The following is a 21,196-nucleotide window of genomic DNA, read 5'->3' as shown; positions in this document are numbered from 1 at the left end:
CCGGGTACCACTCATCTCCACTACAAATAGGAAAAAGAGGCTACAATTTGCACAAGCTCACCAAAATTGGACAGTTGAAGACTGGAAAAATGTTGCCTGGTCTGATGAGTCTCGATTTCTGTTGAGACATTCAGATGGTAGAGTCAGAATTTGGCGTAAACAGAATGAGAACATGGATCCATCATGCCTTGTTACCACTGTGCAGGCTGGTGGTGGTGGTGTAATGGTGTGGGGGATGTTTTCTTGGCACACTTTAGGCCCCTTAGTGCCAATTGGGCATCGTTTAAATGCCACGGCCTACCTGAGCATTGTTTCTGACCATGTCCATCCCTTTATGACCACCATGTACCCATCCTCTGATGGCTACTTCCAGCAGGATAATGCACCATGTCACAAAGGTCGAATCATTTCAAATTGGTTTCTTGAACATGACAATGAGTTCACTGTACTAAACTGGCCCCCCACAGTCACCAGATCTCAACCCAATAGAGCATCTTTGGGATGTGGTGGAACGGGAGCTTCGTGCCCTGGATGTGCATCCCACAAATCTCCATCAACTGCAAGATGCTATCCTATCAATGTGGGCCAACATTTCTAAAGAATGCTTTCAGCACCTTGTTGAATCAATGCCACGTAGAATTAAGGCAGTTCTGAAGGCAAAAGGGGGTCAAACACAGTATTAGTATGGTGTTCCTAATAATCCTTTAGGTGAGTGTACAGGTCACAAGGTCCACTTAAATGTGAAGAAATTCACATAATTGGTACCAATTTCCACTGGTTTAAATTGTTCACAACTTACCTAATCCTTTGCTGTAACACCACAGTTTGTAGGCTTACAGTTGAGCATTAGGCACATTACATTGCAGAAGATCACAGCGGTACAAACACTTGACAGTGAAGCCCCCCCCACACCTTAAACAAAACCCCTAATGAACCGGTTTCACTTTGGGAGATGGGCTGGGATCCTACAGACCGGAACCTTAGTGGAATTGTAGCTCCCCCTTTATAGATTTTTTTTTTTTTTTTTTTTTTAATACAGTCACGAAGACTTTAAAAACCACCCCCCCCTCCATCATAAGTTGTTAAACTATGCTACATTTGGGTTGCACACCTACAACTTTGACCCACAGTCCTGTTCAAGTTGAAAAGTATTAAAGGACCTTGTATTTACAGGTTGTGTTTCTCCAATGTATTAAAGTTCTTGAACTCTGATGGTCTTTGCAACCTCCATGTGCCACAGTCCTCATTTCAGGGAATACCATTAAAACAAAATGAATTACTGTTTCAGAACAAGACAAGTTTTAAATCTAAATTGCTTTATTAATTTAAGTTAGGTAGAGACACTAAACATCATTGAAAGAACCACATATACATTGCTTCTTTAAAGAGCTGTTCTACAAAGAATTACACAAAAAAGCTTTATATATATATCTTACCGTCAACAAATGGCATAAAATTAAGAGAGGTAGAGATTTTAGGCTCATATGTGTCAATGAAGGAAATAATTGCTTATTGGAATGTCGTTCAAAATCATTTCCCCCCCCCAAAAAAATAAAATAAGTTATCCAAATACATAGCACAAGACCCCCCTCCCCTGCCCCTTTTAAAGATCCAGTTTCATAATTATACATGTTCTGGGTTCTCACAACAGTGGTTTAAGGAACAGATGCATGAACATTCACATTTCATTGTACATGAGCTTGTCTTTTATATTTAAAAAAAACTTAATGACACTGACAAATGACATTTCTCAGAACAAGATTTAGAAAGTCAGTAGTGTATTAAAGTCTTTTATCAAGAAAATAAAATAAAAGAAAAAGCTAGAGATTCACTTCTGCTCACATGTATTCTGACCTACAATAAACATTGACCCTCACACAAGCAGCATCGAGAAATCCGTTAACATGTTTGGGTTTCTCCATGTTGAAACAAGACAAACAAAAAGGCAGGAAAGCACGCAAGAGATTTAATAAAAAATAAAAAAATAAAAGTCAGCTTGTGGTTGGCACTGCGGTACAGATGTGTGCTTTCAAGTTTGGAAATTGACCTGCAATTGTACAACCCCCAGACTACATGAAGAGCAGAAATATTAAGTCTGGCATCTCCTTAATAATGCAAAAGCACTACTTCTTCCTTCTCCATGAAGAAACTGAACCAAGACCTATTGATCCACAGTTTCCCCCTTTCATTAACAGAGCAGCACAAACCAAAAGGCACATTGGCCGACTAGTAGGCTTCAGTAATTAATGACAAAATGCACATAGCCCACCTAAAATATGCTTTTGCAAGTTCTACACATACATCCAACTTACATTTCTATTGCAAAAAGTGGTTGTAAGTATCCATTTTTTGCTCCCAAAGGGAATGTGGAGATCTGGTGTCGAGATGAATTGGGAAACACTGATTGGTTGATCGCCATCCCCTTCAATACCATAAAAGATGCCGTCTGTCGAACTCCAGACCATTTTGCAGTGTTTTGAGCAGAAGTGGTGAAATGCCATGAAGAACCGCACTTTTTTGTTGGCAGTGTGGGATAAAAAGTCAGTAATTACAGTGCATGTCTACAAAAACAAAAAAAGTGACGAGATTTGCTGTTCCATACAGTAACATACTGTATATTTCCACGGATACACTAAATAATGCTTGTGACTACATTAAGTAAATAGTAAATGGAATACCTTTTCATATAATTTCAAAACTATGGTCAATATCTAATAAGATTACAGTATATAGACAGGTTTCTTTAAACAAACCATGGGAAGAAAATAAAATCTTAGTGTAGTACACAGCTTTCTTTGTTCCAGAAGAACAATATGGTAAACCTTTGCATCTGTCCAATGCAAGTGCACCAGTCATGATTCAGTCTCTGCGAACGCTCCTTCAGTGGTCTAACCCTTCTTCTCCAGGGCCGCCAGCCCGTGGGCGAGTGGGAGGCGTGCCTCTAGATCCCATTCTTCGCCTCATTGTTGTTCATGGCTTCCTTCCTCTGGGCGATGAACGGGTACATGCATTTGTCTGCTCCCAGAAACCGGTACATGCACACAATCGCTTCAAATGGCAAAATGCTGCAAGAAAAGGATATATTCCTTAGTATTAAAAAGGTTAGGTATCCCCCAGCCGTTTTAAGTAAATCAGACAAGAAATGAATGCCATTTCCATATAGCCTAAAGAATAACTGAAGAGTAGGGAGTGTACCTTTTCATGAAGTTGACCATATACATGACACGAGGCGTGCAAATCATGGGCTGGTCAGTGAGAATGGCCCTCATGGCCTGTTTTATACAGTAGTCAGCCTTCAGAGGAGGGAGGAACGGCTCAATCTCTTTCCTGTTTGGGAAGAGAAATTAGATATTGAGGGAGAAAAAAGGAGACCAACACCACCATCCAAATGGAGTGATTTCAGAGGGAAAGCAGACTAGAAACACTGCCACATGGTAAATGGCTAGTGAATGAGTGTTAGTTTTTATATGGTTCAATAACGTTTGATGGTTATTTGGACATGTAGGGATGAGGAATTTCCCAGCAGCCTTGTCATTTTAACAGAATTATGTACTTTGAATGACTAGACCGCAGAATACCTTAAGCTTATCACTATGAAATACTGAGGGGATTTCTGTTAAGTTTACCTTACATTACCTATTAGTGGCATAAAGAGCAAAGTATTCATAAAAAAAAAAAAAAAACTGCCTAAAAGGAGAGAGACTGATCTATAGAAGGGTTTCTTAAATATTTTGTTTGGCGTGGCCTCTGGCATTTACCAAAGGCCAATTTCACAAAAGCATGGTTACAAATTGTAATTTAAAGTACAAAACAAAACAAAACAAAAATACACTTAACATCCACACAACTTCAGGAGTCCCTTCACAATACAAAGTGATTAGCAATGATAAAACCGAGGGGATATCCTACCTGATTCTGCAGCCTTGAAACATGCCCGTGTCCAGCAGATACGGGCACACCAGAGTCATTTTAATCCCATCTTTCTCAGAGGCTTGGAGCTCGTGGCTGAGTGATTCATGAAAGCCCACAGCACCAAACTTGCTTGCGCAGTAATCCTAGGTACAAAACAAGGAGAGCTAATGAGAAAAAAGCAGCCTTTAAAATGCTATATTAAAAGACAAACACTAGTAATTGTCCCTAGGCCCTCTTCCCCCGTTGTGTGCAAAAAGCATCTCATGCTTTTATGACATAACTGGGAGTTCTTCAGTTTCATTAGCTTTATTCTTTTTGTATGTTAAAGGAAGGTTCAGCTTAGTAAGAATCTTTTGATGTGGTTTAGCATGGAAATAATCTTCAAAGAGGTTCTGGCAAACACAGATGCATGATGAATAAACATTAATGGATAAAAAGGCCTGATTGTACCCACATTAGAAGAGTCACAATCACAAAGCTATGGAAAAGACCTTTCTGGATTAAAATAAAGGGAGAACAAAATCCAACGTGCCAAGGCTTCTTTTGAAGTAACTTTCAGCCTCACTTATGAAACAAAAGCAAACTTACAGCTATGAAAACAATCATAAAAGCAAACGCCACAACAGCTTGGAGAAAACTATGGCAGCACGCCCCAGGCCATGAATGGAGGCACAGACCGAGAACCTGTACACTGGTTTTCATGGACCACTTATACAGGGGAGTTACAGCACTGGCAACACATTACAAGACAAATGCATACAGAAAACAGATTGTTCCCCAATTGTTCTTGTGACTTATTAGTAAACATTTGTACCACACAGCAGCAAGTCAGCACATACTTATCTAAACAATTAGGGGATTTTCTGCTGCCAAAAGGATATTTTGGCAATCCAGTGTACTAACCTCCACACCAGCTGTGCTGAATAATCCCAGTGAGCTGGCGACTGTCACAATGTGTCCATGGTTCATCTCAAGCATCTTGGGAAGAAATGCCTTGGTGGTCTAAAAATCAGGAAAATAAAGAGCGTTAACTGCTGCAACTCAAGTTAAAAAAAAAAGTTTCTGGCAGTCACCAGCAATAGAGATCAAAAGCCAGAAACCGATCTCATTTATATGCCCATACTATATTAGGAACAGATTAATCTGTGGTTAGATACAGGCTTTATTAAGTTTAATAAGCAAAATTAATAGTTTTGCTTTAAAGCAACAATGCAGAATACATTTGGAGGAAGGATGAAAAAATAAATTCTGGTGCATCATAAATTTAAGATCCTGGGGTCTTCCAGATCCTGTGGAGTCTCAAAGAGCACAGAAGAAATTCACATTACCTCAGACCAATAGCGAGATAGTCAGTCTGGCTGCAAGTACCACAAAAATAAAAAATAAATCTCACTTTCCAACTTTCCACTTCAAACAGAAGCAGATCTGTAAGTGTCATGCAGTCCAATGTCTGACTAAGCCCTTTTCCCACACAGATCTAGTGCCAAACCCAGGGGCTGCGCTGTAAAGAGGTGCAGACAGCACGCAGAACAACTCCCTGCTCAGGACTGAGGTCTGTCAACTCACTCAGCAAGCAGGAAGAGCCAAGGCAGCTCCAAAACCCGGGTACTTGCTTCCAAAAAAAAGCCTTTTGGTCCCTCATCATTGTCGAGTTTAACCAAAGTATTTAAACTGTACTGCACTGAGTGGATGCTAGTTAGATGGCATTCCATGAAACACGAACGCCAAGAACAATAAAACATTCCAGGTCTCCCAACATCACATTACACATACGATGGACATTTTGGTACCATGTAGTACATTACCCATATTGGAATAGGAATTTAGTCTGTACCTTATCTAGATAAGCACTGTCAGAAACCTGAGTAATAGATACGGTACAAGGCTGACAAGTTTGCACAGGCTTTAGAAGTGTAAAATGTATAAACGCTTCATAATGTTTATTTCTCCTTAAGCAAAATCCAGAATTTTGGGATAAAAATGTAAATTCATTTGTACTCTTCAGTTTATAAATAACCCCTGTGCTTTTACATAAACAGTAGAAGGCCGTTCTTCCTGGCAAACAACCTCCAGACAGCTGCATTTAGAACCACCCTGGCACATGAAGTATTCAAGACAATCTACAATATACTGGAAAAGTGGTCCATCTGAAAGATCTTTGAGTAGTGAAGTTTACACAGGTCTGCAGAGCACAGTTTTAGCTTCAGTATGGAATACAAAGCAAGCAGTACTGGAGATCTTCCTGTACTGAAGGGCTAGTGCCAGTGGTTTTATTTAAAAAAAGCTTGGTTTGGCACATGGAGACCATAAAATTAACCAGCAGGCCATTTAAAATTTTCACTGTCAAGTAGCATCTAAAAAAAAAAAACATTTGATGCAAATTCCAAACACAGTTTGGCACCATGGAGATTAGCACAGAAGCATTTATTTTGCCACAATTGGACAACCTACATTTCCAAATTAATCTTCAAGAAAAAGCATTAGTTATGAAACACAGAATGGCACTAGCTCAAACCAGTCTGCAGAAGCCAATGCTTCTCATGACAAGGCCAGTGTGTCAGCATGGCCCTAATGACCTCCTAGACACAAAATGTGTGAAACCAAACAGGAGTTTATGTCTTACTTCATAGCTTTTATAATTGGTTCTCAACGCTTCCGTTTACGCTAAATTAACTTCCAACAGCAGAGAGCTTCCTTTACCATGCGGTGGTTACATGCCTGTTGCGCTTCTTAATTGAGACAAACTCAAGTGGATTTTTCTGCACAAAGCATCTCACAGCTGCAGTGTCACCCTAAATTAGTGTAACTGTACATTCAACAGGAACATGCAAAAATACGGTGTTTAAGGGACACCAGATGGCTATTAATTAGTCACCCTTCTGTAAACAGAAGCAGTCTGTGCTGCCAAAACATTTCAGAGTACAATTCTTTATAGAAGGGGAAACAAAAAGCAAGAATGCACTTTTGGTTACTGCTTAGGTATTGTATTGGATGATGCTTATTACAGTTCTAAAGCCTAATTATCAGAATTTAAGAATGGCAGTTATATTCCTAGCATGACCAAACCATTGTTCTGGTGTAAAGCTTGGAAACCTCAATGAAGTTTGCTTTTTGGACACAAACTCCAGAAAGGTTGCCATGGCCAATACAAATAAGCACTGCAAAGGAAATCTTGTGCAATTTAGAGCATCAGACTACCAAACACATCCTAATTTGTATGCCACCTTTCCTCTCCTAAACACACAAGTGTAAGGTCGAGTGCACTCGTGTACACACTAGAATGAGTGTTCTGGAGGCTGCCGTGTGACATCCTTCACACATCATGTCTCTATTGCAATGTATGCCAACTAAAGGAGCTTCCATTGCATCACAGCTTAAAAGGAAGGAGATCCTCTAGCAGCTGCCTAGACCATCAGACAGACAGCAGACTCAAAGACATCCCTGGATTCCTACCAGCAGACATCTTGAAAGAACACGTCACTTCATAATTGAGGAGTTTAAAAACTGGTCAGGGTGTAAGCAATTTACCTAAATGCAACTTAATCTGTATCTGAATAACAGATTACCAACAAATGACATGAAAATGTTTCTCTCAAAGAATAAGGTGATTTCAAAATGTATTATGTCAAGGCCCAAATTGAAACGGTTCTCTGAACATGGGGACGCTGTCCAGCAAATGCTAGGCAAGATAACTGCAATCATGTGAATTGTTTCCATCCTGCTCATAAAAAAAAAAAAAAGAATACGTAGGACATGGTTAATGGATACAAAGCTCGGAGAGGTTCAATTTATTTGAGGACTTCAATGCAGCGGACATTAGCCAATAGGCTTATCGAATGGTTAGGTCAATTACTCACTTTAAAATCACTACGGTTTTGCCAGCTATGATGGAACACTAGGATTTTAAATCTAGCGTGTAAACAAATTTAGCCTTGCCAGTAAGTAAAGACACTGGGTCAAGGGATATTGTAAACTGGGCAAGAGGGGGCACTGGCCTCCCTTTCCTCCAAGAAAGCTGAAAAGACAATTCAGTTTCAAGTAATTTTAACAGTACAGCGATATAAAATGAAAAAAGTATTCCGAGTAGAAGTTAGAAGACCAAAATTCCATAATTATTCATATTACATTTTCCTTATTACATTTATCAAATTGAAAAAGAAAATCCGTTCGGGAGAGAGAGGGAAAAGGAAAAAAAAAAAAAAAGCAGCACAAGCTAATTCAACATTCAAGGGAACAATAAAATAGAACCTTTCGATTTGCATTTTTAAAGAAACCCCCAATAGTACATATGTGGCTTAATGGTTACAATTACAAAGCAAAAAGGAAATTACACATGGAGCAGTTAAATGAGCATGCACTGATGAACAAAGAGATCCACATGACTCATTAAGCCAGAACTTGAATACGTGAACAGCATCAAGGCAAGTAACAAGCAGAATACAGGTGCACAATTCCCTCCTCCTGCTTTGAGAAGCCCATAAAACTACTCAAGTAAGACCCTTCTGCCTGGCCGCTCCCTTTATGCTGGCTGGACAGGAGCACTGCTTGGAGAACTTGGCTCCTGTCACTTGGCATCTTGTCAAGCAGATCCCCAAGACAAGAAACCAATTGTCAGATAAGTGGGTCAGGCACCAGCTCCCGATTACCAGCTCACTTGTGTACAAGACTTTCCTCCCTCGAGAAGATTTCTCAGTGGGGCTTTTCCAGCTCCTTACATTTCCTATGCCCCTCCTCAAATGATCACCAGGCACATCGTAGCAAGGGGATGCCAAGACTTTGCTTTCAATTCCAATTCATTCTGGCCAAATTAGAAATGTCATTCATTCTCAAAAGATACCCAAGGTGTCACAGATATGCACACTAACTTTCAGACCCCCTGCTTAATGATTATTGGTACTGTACAGGTATGAATGCAGGAAAACAAAAATAAATGGAAAGTGGCAAGAACTGCATGTAAACCTGAATTGAGTCTAAAAACAGAATTACTAGAGCTGATCAAAACTGCCTGTGACTCATGTTAGTCTAGCATTGAATTGACGATAGGCAACAAGTAAAAGCTACTATAAAACAGAAAATGTATAGGGAACACCATAACATCTACAAGGAAATTTGCCAGTTCCTACTTCAGTAAAATAGATGAGCATTTTGTTGTGCATTTCAAGCAGTCAGTTTAAAATAAAATTACTCGGACTAAGGAAATCTCCAAAGTCAGTGGTCACTATAGCAATAACGAATATGCAGCTGCAGAGGGCCCTTCTAAAACCTGGGCTGCTGGCCATTGTGTGATGTAGGGAAAGGGGGGGTGGGGTTAAAAAAAAAGACTGGCAGAAGACCGTGTTAAGATAATTGCTTGACTTCCTGCTGGCTTCTATGAATGTACCACATTCCCACCACAAAATCCCAAACCTGTCATCCAGCTGGAAAAACCTCCCTCTTCCCTTTGGAGATGCAATTGTCCATTCACAGTCAGCACAGACATGGCCTAAACCAACGTTATAAAATAAAGTAAAAAACGTAAAAACATCCTGTGAAACCTAGCAACGATAGTGATTAATGGAACAGATTTCTCTGCACCACTAAGAATGTAAAAGGTGTACAGATTTAAAGCAAACCATTTGTGCAATGCTATACTCTTACAATAATAGTAGGCCAAAGTCACACACACACACCTTTAAATATCTCAAATCAAGTATCATACAAGAAACTGTCAAATAAAAGCCCTTTTAAGGTTACTGTACAAATTCCAGCCTTCCCAATCAAATACATTGTAGGTCTAAATTAGAACAAATCCAAATCCAGAGTCTTTAGTCATCCTCGGCATCAATGTCCGAACTGAACTTTAACCCTCCTTACCAATTGGTTTCCTTAAATAGTAGAAGTTGTTTAATATGCCTCAACTGGTCCCACACCCTGTACAAGGATGGATCACTTAACCCTTCTACCGTGACTACTAAATGATGCATTGACTTGCTTTGTGGAAGGGAATGCAGCAGCACTTGCACTTTTCATTGAACTTTTCCTTTTATGTTACACAATTAGTCATGTTGCTATACTTAGTCAATGTAACAGTAAACCACTCCCCCCGACCTTATTGTGAGGCAAAGGCAATTTGCTTGATCACAGCTGGTTGTATTCACTTTATGTGAAGCATGGAGCATAAAATGTGATACAGATAGTCAATGAGGTTATGGAGTGAATTGGGCCAAACAAGTCCACTGAGCAAACACTGTACTCTGGACAATCCATCGACTAATTAGGCTAGCTAGAAAAGGAAACCATTTAGGAAAGCACAATACTGCACAATTTGGAGATTGCACAAGATTATGACCCATGTTCTTGTGATCTGTGGAAGTGTAAGCCTTGCAATTCAGAAACCCAAAGCCCATGTTTCGAGGGCTCACCAGGTTTAGTTTATTTATATATATATACACACACACACATTAAATTGGTCTAATGCAGCGCTCAGTTTAAATTGAGGACAATTCCTTAGAAAAACACTTATACAGAACTGATTCAACTCTGGCCAGGGATGAACATATTTTGATTGCCAAGTATTTGCATGGAAACCACTGCTTTTTAAATAAATAAGCACTATATACCTTCAGGGCCACAAACAATCTGAGGGATATCTATGCAGGTTAGTTAAAGATACAGGAAAACATCAATGATCTGGGTCAACAGGTTTATTTCCAGAAAATAAAATTAACTGTTGATCACTCTCCACTCACTGTCAGTTTGCCCTTTCATTAGAGCTTTCTTTAATCATATCCCCAAATCAAGTTTTTATGGAAACCATATTCAGCATGGTCTAAACCTCACAAACTGACTCCCACAATACACCCCCCCCCCCACGACAAACATTTGTATAAATCACTAAAATAAATTAAGATTAATTTCAATAGTGAAGTGACACCACAGTCTCAGTATACCTCAACAACACTTAAAATTGCCACTAAGGTTCTGCCATACATCGTTTATGGGGTTTAAATAGGATACCCAATATAGTATAAAGTATTATTACTATGATATTTAGGATTGTATGTAATGGACATACAAGAAGGCTACCAAAAATGTTTTCAGAGTACAATGTTGGCAAGCAGCAGATTCAAAATGAATGATGGAATGCTTGGTTTATTTACCCCTACAAAACAAGTGCCAAATAAGTCCATTATAATTAAAAGTTCATTCCCACAGCCAATTTCAGTTTTATACTTTCCAATACAGTTTACAGTCTGTCACTCAGGTCATCCTGTATCAAAGCACTTAATGCATTCAGTACTCTGACACTTTCCAAGCTGCGTTATACCATTCATCCATTAATTTTAAATCCTGTCATATTCCAATAGGATTAATTTGAAACTCTTTTGGTCTGAGAAAGCAGCAATAATTAACAGTTAACATAGTTCAGGATTTGATCAGATCTACAACAGAATGCCAAGCTACTTACAACAGGGGTGGCCTTACAAAAAACAATACTGGAGGGGTACTTTTGTGTTTGACCGCTCTTAGTTGCAAGATTAACCTGAATAGAAGAAAGCAATAAGGTCTCAAAACAAATGTCATGTACCAGAGGATGATGTGGCATTAAGTAAGTTTTAAATAACATGTAATGAACTTGTATTCTCAAAATGCTGAAGACACCCAAGACAAATGTCATTGAGGCTGATCATATCAATAAAATGGTTAAGACAAAACATTCAAAGGACTAAACTAAAGGTTATTCAAATGACAGTCAAGGCAGTTAATCTCTACAAGCACTTAGTCATTATATTAAACATGTTACCATTAACTCCTTAAGCTTCTCCTGTATACAAATTTCAACAAGTAGTCTAGAAGTTTCATCTACGGGGAAAAACTACAAGATAGACAAATTAAATATAGGCTTCAGCTTTAACAAAAGCCTTGTAGAAATGTACCTATATTAAACTCCATAATGAATCATCCAAAAGTTAAAAGTAACTGGCTTGAGATCACTAGAAGCAAAAAAAAAAAAAAAAAAAAAGGCCTAGAACACTTTTCAGCCTATGTTTTCCATTTAAAGAGACAGCTGTGATGCAATTGTTACAATTGTTACACATTTCCTTGCCCTTCCCTTCCTCAATGAACCTCAATTTGGCAGATGTACAAGCATAGTGTGATTAAGAGAAAGCATGCAGTAGCAAACCGGAAATTTATAGCACAGATGCAATACCTACAATTTGAATATCAGGATCTAGGATGTCCCAGTTCACTGCAGCTAATTTTCCAAATGGTCTTTGTGAGTTTGCATAGAATGGATTAGTGGTTTTGCTTAAAAAACTAAGAGAATGACAGAAGGACTGGACAATGGGTCCCATTTTGCATCTCTAGGATAGAGCAAGGGATACAAAATTCAATACAATATCATTACAATAGGATAATGCCATTGCTAATTAAGCTAAAAGGGTGCATTTATTTTAAAATATATGGCCATGTAAAACACTTAACCTTTTGAGGTCATAAAATTAATTTTGAATTAAAGAACTGGTAAAGAAAAGCATGACCTTATAATATCAGAATGGAAAAGCAATCAAAAATATTGTCTGGAAGACCTACACAATCAAATAATTCAGTTTGTAAGATGGGCAATACAAAACAAGCTACTTGAATAGGTCAGAGACTATTTAAGCATTTATCAAGAAGTATGATTCACAAAAAAGCCACTGGAGAATATATATATAGATCTAGAATAAAGACATGGATTAAAATTAAAATAGTGAAGCAGTGTTGGTGCATGTCAGAGACTGCAATACATATGCGAGTAAAATTCATTAAAAAAAGTAAACTTCCCAGTTTCAGAGCAGAGTATGCAAAAAGGCTTTGAAAGTTACACAATGCAGTGGTGAACACAGCCTACATTAAAAAGACTGGTTTAAAGCCATTAAAACATATTCAATAGACCAAGAAATAGCTCTTCATAAATCACAGAAATGTGAAGCATTGCTCAATAAATTCCAGTCAGCGCCACATGTAAACATGCAGGCTACACGCCAACTTGAGGCCTCATGCAAGGCCTGTGTGCAACAGAGTTTTAAAAACAGAAAAATCTGAAACAGCTTCCTCTTGGGTGCTTGAAAAAGTGTTACAGAAACCAAGGGTTATGCTGATACAGCAATGAGCTGCCAGATACAACTAATGCTAAACTGTGCCCACAAATCCCTGAGGCAGGATTTTAAAAGTTTGGACAAACTGTCCAAAACTAAAACAGGATAGCATGATTTTCTTGACAGACAGAAAAGGAACACACACAGAGGTCTTCACGCTTACCCAGAAGTGCGCATGGCAGTTCACCATCATGGTCCTCTCGATGAGCTCGTCCGGACACTCGAGGAGGTGGTGGCCAGACACCACACCCGCGTTGTTGATCAGCACATTGACGTCTCCCACTTCCCTGCGCACCTTCTCCGCAGTCATGTACACGCTCTCCCGCTTGCCCACGTCACACACATAGGTGTAAACCTGGGGCTGGAATGGAGGAACCTCCTCAACACCATCAACAGCTCCTGCATTGAAGCACAGAAAAAGAAACCCTTGCATGTTTAGATTAGTTGTTTTAAAAATGACACTATCATCTTAACCATTTTAGCCATTTAAACTGTGCCTCTGATCAAAATAACTTAAATGCCCAAGTTATGGATAATTGGACTCAACCAAATTTTGGTAATTAAAATACATAGATTTAACAATACCAGCAACAAACTCCAGATGCCTTGTATAAATGTGCCTGTATAAATGCAATAGTAATCCACTGTAGCCCACAGGCACTGGTATGCAAGAACAAACTGCATCCAAGACTTAGGTCTACTAAGCAAGAGGGCACTTATTTGCAGCTGTATAATTGTAACAAGCTATGAAGACCAGGGAATAAAGTGCATGTGCTTCAGACACAGAGGGGATCGTGCATCTCGTCTTGCCAGCTGGACTTCACCCAACTTTGCAGAGCCCTTATGTAAAGTTTGTCACAATAGGACTATTAAGAGCAAATCTATTTAACAACCTTCACAAATTAAGCAACACTAGTCAACAAGGGATATTAAGTCCAAATATGCATGCAAGCCCTCAACCATAAACTTGCACAGGCTACATTACAGAAACTAATAAATTCCACCGATTAAACGATGGTTGTAAACAAATTGATTCACAAATAAAACAGATTCTACAATACCTTTTGCATATGGGCTACAGAATGCCTTTTTGGACATTTATTGCCATTTTACAACCGAGACCTTTGAGAAAAGTGGCGTAAATTATGTTTATTTTGTATTATGCACGGACTAATATCCCGAATCTGCTTTATTACATACTTAAACCTACAGATAATGGTATCCAAGTACCAGTCACAAAGTATCCTAGTAGTAGCTTACCACCAAGTAGCTTCCCACGGATCGTACATCAGGATGATCGAGATTGCATGCGTGAAAACTCAAGGCACCAATAATTCAAGTTACAGCACACTTACACACGGAGGGTCACTGGGAAGTTACGTTACCTTCTTTGACCAGGGGGTTGTCCAGTTCCCGGTAGATCTGCCGCACCATCTCCGCGGTCTCCTCGTTCCCCTGGCTGTTGATGTCCCAGAGCACCAGCACCGCCCGCCGCCGGGCGAACTCCTTGGCGAAGAGCCGGCCGAGGCCGCTGCCCGCCCCGGTGATCACGCACACCTGCCCGGCCACGCTCTTCTCCTTCGGGCGCACCAGCCACTTGAGCCCCGCAAGCACGAAAGCCCACAGCACTTTAAAAGTGACCACGAAAAACTCCGCGAAGATATTCATACTGCCAGCACCGCGGTGTCAACAGTGGACGAGATCAAGTGTAATTCGCAATAAAAGACACAATATTTCTCTACAGACTTTGACAGGACAGTCCACCTTGGAAATGCAAACACTAGGAATATAACCGAACCGGTCACCGAAAAGCTCTCTAGTACTTGGTGAGCTACAAAATGTTTTATTTCACAACATTTACCTTGCTAGTTAAAAACTGCCTCAATTAAGTATTAAAAGCGCTTTGGTCGGAGAGCAGACAGCGTTATTGTGTATAGTAACTTATTAACTAGATATATAAGGCTTGCGATTATAGAATGACCAGCTACAGCCACTACAATAATGTTATCACAGCCACTGTCGATTCAGTGAAGATAACTAAACAAAATACTTAGTAGCTAATAAGACTCTGGACAGCCGTCAATGCAACTCCCTTACACTTAAAATGTAACAAAATAAAGTACTGAAGACACACTGGGTCTCTGGAGAGCTATAATGCCAGTTCAGTCGCGATGCCCTCCGTGCGACTGTCTACCTCTGTCTTGCCCTCCGGCCGCCACTACTGTGCCTGTCAAAAGTCTGAGCATTTTCTGCGCTCACTCTGTTTTTAAACCAGCCTGGTACCGTTGGAGGACCCTGAGATCTAGCGCATGCTTCTACTGCCATAATAAAATAAAACATATATGTCATTTTGATTTAGTGGGAAATACTATTTATATTTATACACACACATATATGAGTATAATAATTATATTAAATTGAGTGATTTATTATATATAGATATATAATATACAGGCATTGAAAAGGTCACCCATTCAGAAGTCGTGGAACTTCATGTATAGACTACGCATGCGTGTTGCCACTAAAACATTTGGTTGACAATTGGAGATGTATTATTTTTCGACTGTTATAATTCGCGAATGTTTGTAGTTGTTTTTAAGTCAAGTTCATTTTTAAAAAAAAAAACATTTTGATGAAAAACAATGCAGGCATGTAGACAGCCAGCCACCACTTCCTGTACGGGCTTGTGGACCCCGGCTTTAAGTCCGCTCTGCGCATGCGTATTAGCCTCTTTTACGGTGGTCATAATGGCGGGTGAAGAGTAAGTTTAATTCTGTTCTCTATATGTAATCTGCTCGCATCACCGAAATAAATGTACATCTATTCAAATCTTCAATCAGAATCAACACATATACCCCCTATGCATTTTGTAATCGTAGTATTGAAAGCAGGAGTGTATTCATAGTGAATAAAACTTAGATATAATTGAAGTGTTGTCTCCATGGGTTCGCTCTATGGGGAAACATCATGTGTACTAAGGAAAATGCATGTGTGCATGAATCTGGCGCGAATACATGACAGATATTTTCTATTTATCAAACCGTATTGCTGAAACAATATATATGTTTATTGTAAACTAGCTTAATGCGGTTTGTAATGTCATTTCTTCGTACTTTGCTGGAGCGGGGCCTGCTTAGGTAGAGTGTCTTAAGCACATCTCCGTACAGATGCCGAAATGCTGTGTCTGTATTGTGACATTTGCACTTGTGACATTTGACAATCTACCCGACTATCATATTGTTGGTTGTGAAGCAAATATGTCTTATATAGACCTAATACATAGTTACGTGTGTAAAGCCGAGTTCGTTTGAGTTGGCAAAACAGTCCTTCGCGTGAACATGGGGAGAGATGTTGCCTGTTCAAAGAGGTTGTAGGATTTTCTTAGTTAAATGATTTTTTTTACGAGCTCAATTTGCTGCATTTCTTGTATGCACCATTTTTAAAATGCTTTTAATGTTTTGTCTTAGAGGGAAGAAGGTCCCAGCAGTGCCCGAGAGCCTTTTGAAAAAGCGAAAGGCTTTTGCGGCTATGAAGGCCCAGCGCATCAAGAAGATGCTGACTGAGAAGAAGGTGGGTGATATTTGCACCGCATTTGTGTGCCGATCTGCTTCAAAGTACAGCTGTTTTATTTTGCATTGACAGACTGTAGTGCTCATACTTTCAACTGTAATGTTCTTGGGCTAAGTTGTAAAAGTTTCTCACGAGCAAGCCCTGATTTTAGTTTTTTACAGCTGTGAACTTTTAAAACCATTACTTTTGGTAACAATGGGATATAGTCTTGTCACTTTATACATCTTGACTTAACTGGACTTGGATCAGCCCTCAGCAGAGCTTTCCCAGGTCCTTGGTGATGTTGCTCAGCATCCTTTTAGAGGGGAGTTCGTAAATCTTGAAATGTTCTTGTCTTTCAAAGACTCGGAAAACGACCCGGAAACTCATCTACAAGCGGGCTGAACAGTACCACAAGGAATACAGGCAGATGTACAGGCGTGAGATCCGTTTGTCCCGAATGGCCCGCAAAGTTGGCAACTACTATGTCCCCGCTGAACCCAAACTGGCTTTTGTCATCAGGATCAGAGGGTAAGTGGACCAGTATGAAATGGATGAGTGCAGGAGGGTTGATCTTTTGAATGCTGTAAAATGCACAGATGATTCGGATGTTCATCACTTTGCTGTTTACTGTGCCCCCCCCCAACTGTGGTTAATGATGTTATAACTTTTTTCCCCATCATATCGACCGTGGTGAAAAATTGCTGAGATTTAAGCCAGTAATGACTGAAACCACATTTGGACACTCGAAACTCATTCTGTTGTGTTGATTTGGGATGGAGTTGACAAACTTGTTTCCCTTCACCTGCAGTATCAATGGCGTCAGCCCCAAGGTGCGCAAGGTGCTGCAGCTCCTCCGTCTGCGCCAGATCTTCAATGGGGTGTTTGTGAAGCTGAACAAGGCCTCCATCAACATGCTCAGGATTGCAGAGCCCTACATTGCATGGGGGTAAGAGGGGTTTTGTGTGGCTGCTCTTGTAGTGTAACGTGAGGCACTTAGGAATGGTCTTGCACATAAAGATGCAAACAGGATAGTAATCCATGCTTTCCCTTTGTCATTCTGCCACCAGAGTAAAGTAATGACAGTCCAGTTCTTCAGCAAATCATAATGGTCATGTATGTTTGAGAGAACATTTTTACTAACCAGGCATTACTAATATATTGTTTAGATGCTTGTAGTACTGGAGCTATAATAGGGCCAAGAAGTGAAAGGCTATCAGTGGCAGTTTTTTTAAGCTTCACTAAATTCAGTGGTTACTCTTGTATTTATACTGGCTTTACCATAGTCAACTCAGTAAAACGTATCAATAACAACAGCTACACATGAGAAAGGAAGAAACTTGTCAGTTGTGAAATTTTATGCAACATTCTGTGGAATTAATGTTCCTTCACAAGCTTTCATATAGTCGCTGTATAAGTGAAACGCTTAGTAATTCACATATTTATTGGTGATTTCATAATGTCATGTCTTCCCAGGTACCCCAATCTGAAGTCTGTGCGTGAGCTGATCTACAAGCGTGGCTATGGAAAGATCAGGAAGCAGCGCATTGCTCTCACTGATAATGACATGATTCAGAAAAGCCTGGGTAAGTGTATCCCACTCTGTCAGGGATTGCCTGCTGTTCTCAATGTTTTATATAAAAGGTTATATTTTTAAAAGTAGAAAAGAGGTCTGCTGTAAACTTTGTCATGAAGTTCTACTTGAAAATGTTGCATGTAGTGAAGGCCTTTTCATTGCACTAGGGAAATTATTTACCTAATATGTGGGGTAAATGTGAGGTAATGTGGAAGTTGTATCAGTTTTCAGTGCATTCAGGTGCTTTGCAACAGCTTACGCATGCCATAGACTGGAACATGCCTTTATTTTTTGATTATAGTCCTGAGTTTAATCCTCATAGCTTTATATAGCTCTGCATTTAAAACTGGAATGTATGCACTTTTTGACGCCAGTCCCCCTTTATTAAGCAATAGCTTTGAATTTGTTTTGATGTTCTTTTTCAGGCAAATATGGCATCATCTGTGTGGAGGACTTGATCCATGAAATCTACACAGTTGGAAAGAACTTCAAGGGAGCAAACAACTTCCTGTGGCCCTTCAAACTGTCCTCTCCCAGAGGTGGGATGAACAAGAAGACCACGCACTTTGTGGAGGGAGGTGATGCTGGTAACCGGGAGGACCAGATCAACAGAATGATCAGGAGGATGAACTGAGCGCACACGGTGAGGCACGCGCTAGACTACAGGACATACAGGGCTAAAACCTAATCGTACAGTGTGTTAATGTTGGTGTGTACATGGATTTGTGGGAAGGCTGTTCTGCCATAAGCTGTACAAGATGTGGTTGTCAAAATTGAGTTGTAGGGGTTTGCTTTTGTTAAACTTTTTTTTTTTTTTTTTTTTAAACTGTTGAACGCTTAGGTTTTTCCTCATTGGCATAAATGGTTAGAAAGCTAGTGTGGCACAAGTGAGCAAAGTCAATTTCATGCCCAACATTAGTCTATCACCTCATGTTATGTGGCAGGAGATATGCAATTAGACTATATTTTCATAAGTCTTTGTACAGCTCCCTAAAATTGCTTATTGTATTTTCTAAATGCAAATAAAGGTTCTCATTAGATCTAAAGTTGTGAAATTCACATTTCTATGTGCATTTAAATGTCGTTAATTTAGCTTAAATGTAGAACCAAATTATAGCACTTGCATCTGCATTGCAGTAGCGTCTGTGAAAGGTAGTACAGATTTAGAATCAACTGAGTGCTTCATAAAAGTGCACTTGTGTATATAGCACTTGTCATAGCATTGTCCATTACAAACAAACATAGAGTGCAGTATATGCATGTGCTATACAATTATAAACTTAAATTAAAATGTCATATTTGAATAGTCTTAAATTTAATTAAGAATATATTTGAAATGTGTAATTTAGCGTTAATATTTTGTTTAAAAGGCACATTTCATGCATCATGGTGCAGGATTTAGGAGGAAAATTTTATATTTTGTATAGTTTTATATATATATATATATATATATATATATATAAACTGATGTATGGATAGTCATTCATAAAGTATTATGCTACTTACTATGAGAGGGCAATGTGAATGTAATAAATAAATGTGTAATCTGAATGATAGGTGGTGTTCGTTCAAAGTGCCTTCTAGGATTTTCATTTAAGAAAATGTTGTAAACAAATTATCAAGTGCAGAACATCCTCCATGGCTCATTGAGGAGGTGCAAGTTAATCCATTAAGTCTGATTTAAGAACAAAGTTTAAAAACGAGAGGAGGCTATTCCACCCATCATGCTTGTTTTATTACATTGGATCTGGTGTTGCACAAATTGAAACCTATTTACACAAGTTTCTAATGTTTCTTTTTTTTCTTTTTACAGGCATTTCACAGAACATTTTCCCTTGTTCAGTAAAATAAAGATATTTACAAAAAAGTGAAAACTTGTTTGATCCTTTCATCCTCAATGGTCCTGCTAACATTGTCCTTATGGTCCCCCAATTAAGCCAAATTTGGTGATTACCCAAAACATTGGGCATGCTGCAGATAACACTTAAGCTGTAGGATTTACAAATCAAATAGTTTTTCAGGGTTTTCAGAACTGTGCAGTGCCTTATGATATTTTGAAAAATAATTTGAAAATGTATTCAACTTCTGTTAAGTTATAGGCAACCATTTTATTTTTCAAACGACTATAAAGTAAGACAGACCCTGCTGGCTACTAAAAAAATCTCATGGTGGTAGTTGAAGTTATTCACTTCATTTAAAACGTTATTTGAATGTTTAATATTCGTTCATACTCAACTATACTTATCAGTCGATTTTGTCGAGCACTGGTTCAAGATTCCAGTTAATCTTCAGTGCTTTTTTCTTCCCAGTCCAAAGTCTTAATCACTTCAATTGTTGCGTGTGAAGTTTTGGAGAGTTTCACCTTAATTAACCTTCTTTGTGGATTCGGATCTTGCCAAGGTCTTGATTAAAAAAACAGGCACCATGAAAACTAATTCTCTACATGTTTCTTATTTTTATTTCTTGGCAGATGCCCTTATCCAGGGTGACTTACAAAATTAAGTACAATACAAAGTGCAAGAATACAGTTAAGTACAAGGCATCAAACATTACAAATTCAAGTTTACATTATAGTTTACATAATACATTTAACCATTTCCAATTTACACAAGTAAATACAAGAAGTGAGGTCATACATCCTGGAAAGTAAAAGCTAAGTGCTGTCAAGATGTTGGGTCACAGTCAAGGGCTGTGGGAAAGGGAGCAAGAGGGGGCAAAAAATACAAATAAGTATTAGTAATGCAAGAAGCATTATAGAATGTTATAAAGTGCTATCTTACAGGAGAGTAAAAGGAATAATATTCCAATTATTTTTTGAAAATATGTGTCTTGAGTAAGCGCCGGAATGAGGTCAAGGATTCTGCTGTTTTGACTTCGGTGGGCAGGTCGTACCACCACTTAGGGGCCGGGTATGAGAATGAAGGGCTCTGGAGAAAGGGCAGTGGAGAGGAGGCAGAGTTAGTCTTCTGGTACTGGAGGAGCGCAGTGGTCTGGAGGGGATGTATGGAGAGATGAGTGACTGAAGGTAGCTTGGTGC

The 21,196-nt window shown here is 39.1% G+C and overlaps 2 protein-coding genes and 1 non-coding gene across 3 annotated transcripts; 2 read left to right on the top strand and 1 right to left on the bottom strand.

The window, feature by feature from the left end:
- Positions 1 to 1,295: 1,295 nt before the first annotated feature.
- Positions 1,296 to 15,282, bottom strand: LOC136767284 (retinol dehydrogenase 10-A). The gene is made up of 6 exons (XM_066721066.1): positions 14,420 to 15,282; positions 13,198 to 13,433; positions 4,816 to 4,914; positions 3,910 to 4,055; positions 3,196 to 3,327; positions 1,296 to 3,065 (listed from the first exon to the last, which is right to left on the bottom strand). Exons 1-6 carry the CDS (start codon positions 14,700 to 14,702, stop codon positions 2,942 to 2,944), a joined length of 1,020 nt encoding a protein of 339 aa, XP_066577163.1. The 5' UTR covers positions 14,703 to 15,282; the 3' UTR covers positions 1,296 to 2,941.
- Positions 15,283 to 15,656: 374 nt separating this feature from the next.
- Positions 15,657 to 20,033, top strand: rpl7 (ribosomal protein L7). Its single transcript, XM_066721071.1, has 7 exons — positions 15,657 to 15,795; positions 16,502 to 16,604; positions 16,948 to 17,114; positions 17,395 to 17,532; positions 18,060 to 18,169; positions 18,585 to 18,802; positions 19,973 to 20,033. Exons 1-6 carry the CDS (start codon positions 15,677 to 15,679, stop codon positions 18,791 to 18,793), a joined length of 846 nt encoding a protein of 281 aa, XP_066577168.1. The 5' UTR covers positions 15,657 to 15,676; the 3' UTR covers positions 18,794 to 18,802; positions 19,973 to 20,033.
- On the top strand, positions 17,229 to 17,322 carry LOC136713411 (small nucleolar SNORD12/SNORD106). Its single transcript, XR_010804950.1, has one exon. It is a non-coding gene; the product is annotated as a small nucleolar SNORD12/SNORD106 (small nucleolar RNA).
- Positions 20,034 to 21,196: the final 1,163 nt, after the last annotated feature.

Source organism: Amia ocellicauda, chromosome 2, assembly GCF_036373705.1.
Source record: "Amia ocellicauda isolate fAmiCal2 chromosome 2, fAmiCal2.hap1, whole genome shotgun sequence".
NCBI classification, from domain to species: domain Eukaryota; kingdom Metazoa; phylum Chordata; class Actinopteri; order Amiiformes; family Amiidae; genus Amia; species Amia ocellicauda.
This window is presented reverse-complemented; position numbering and strand designations above follow the sequence as displayed.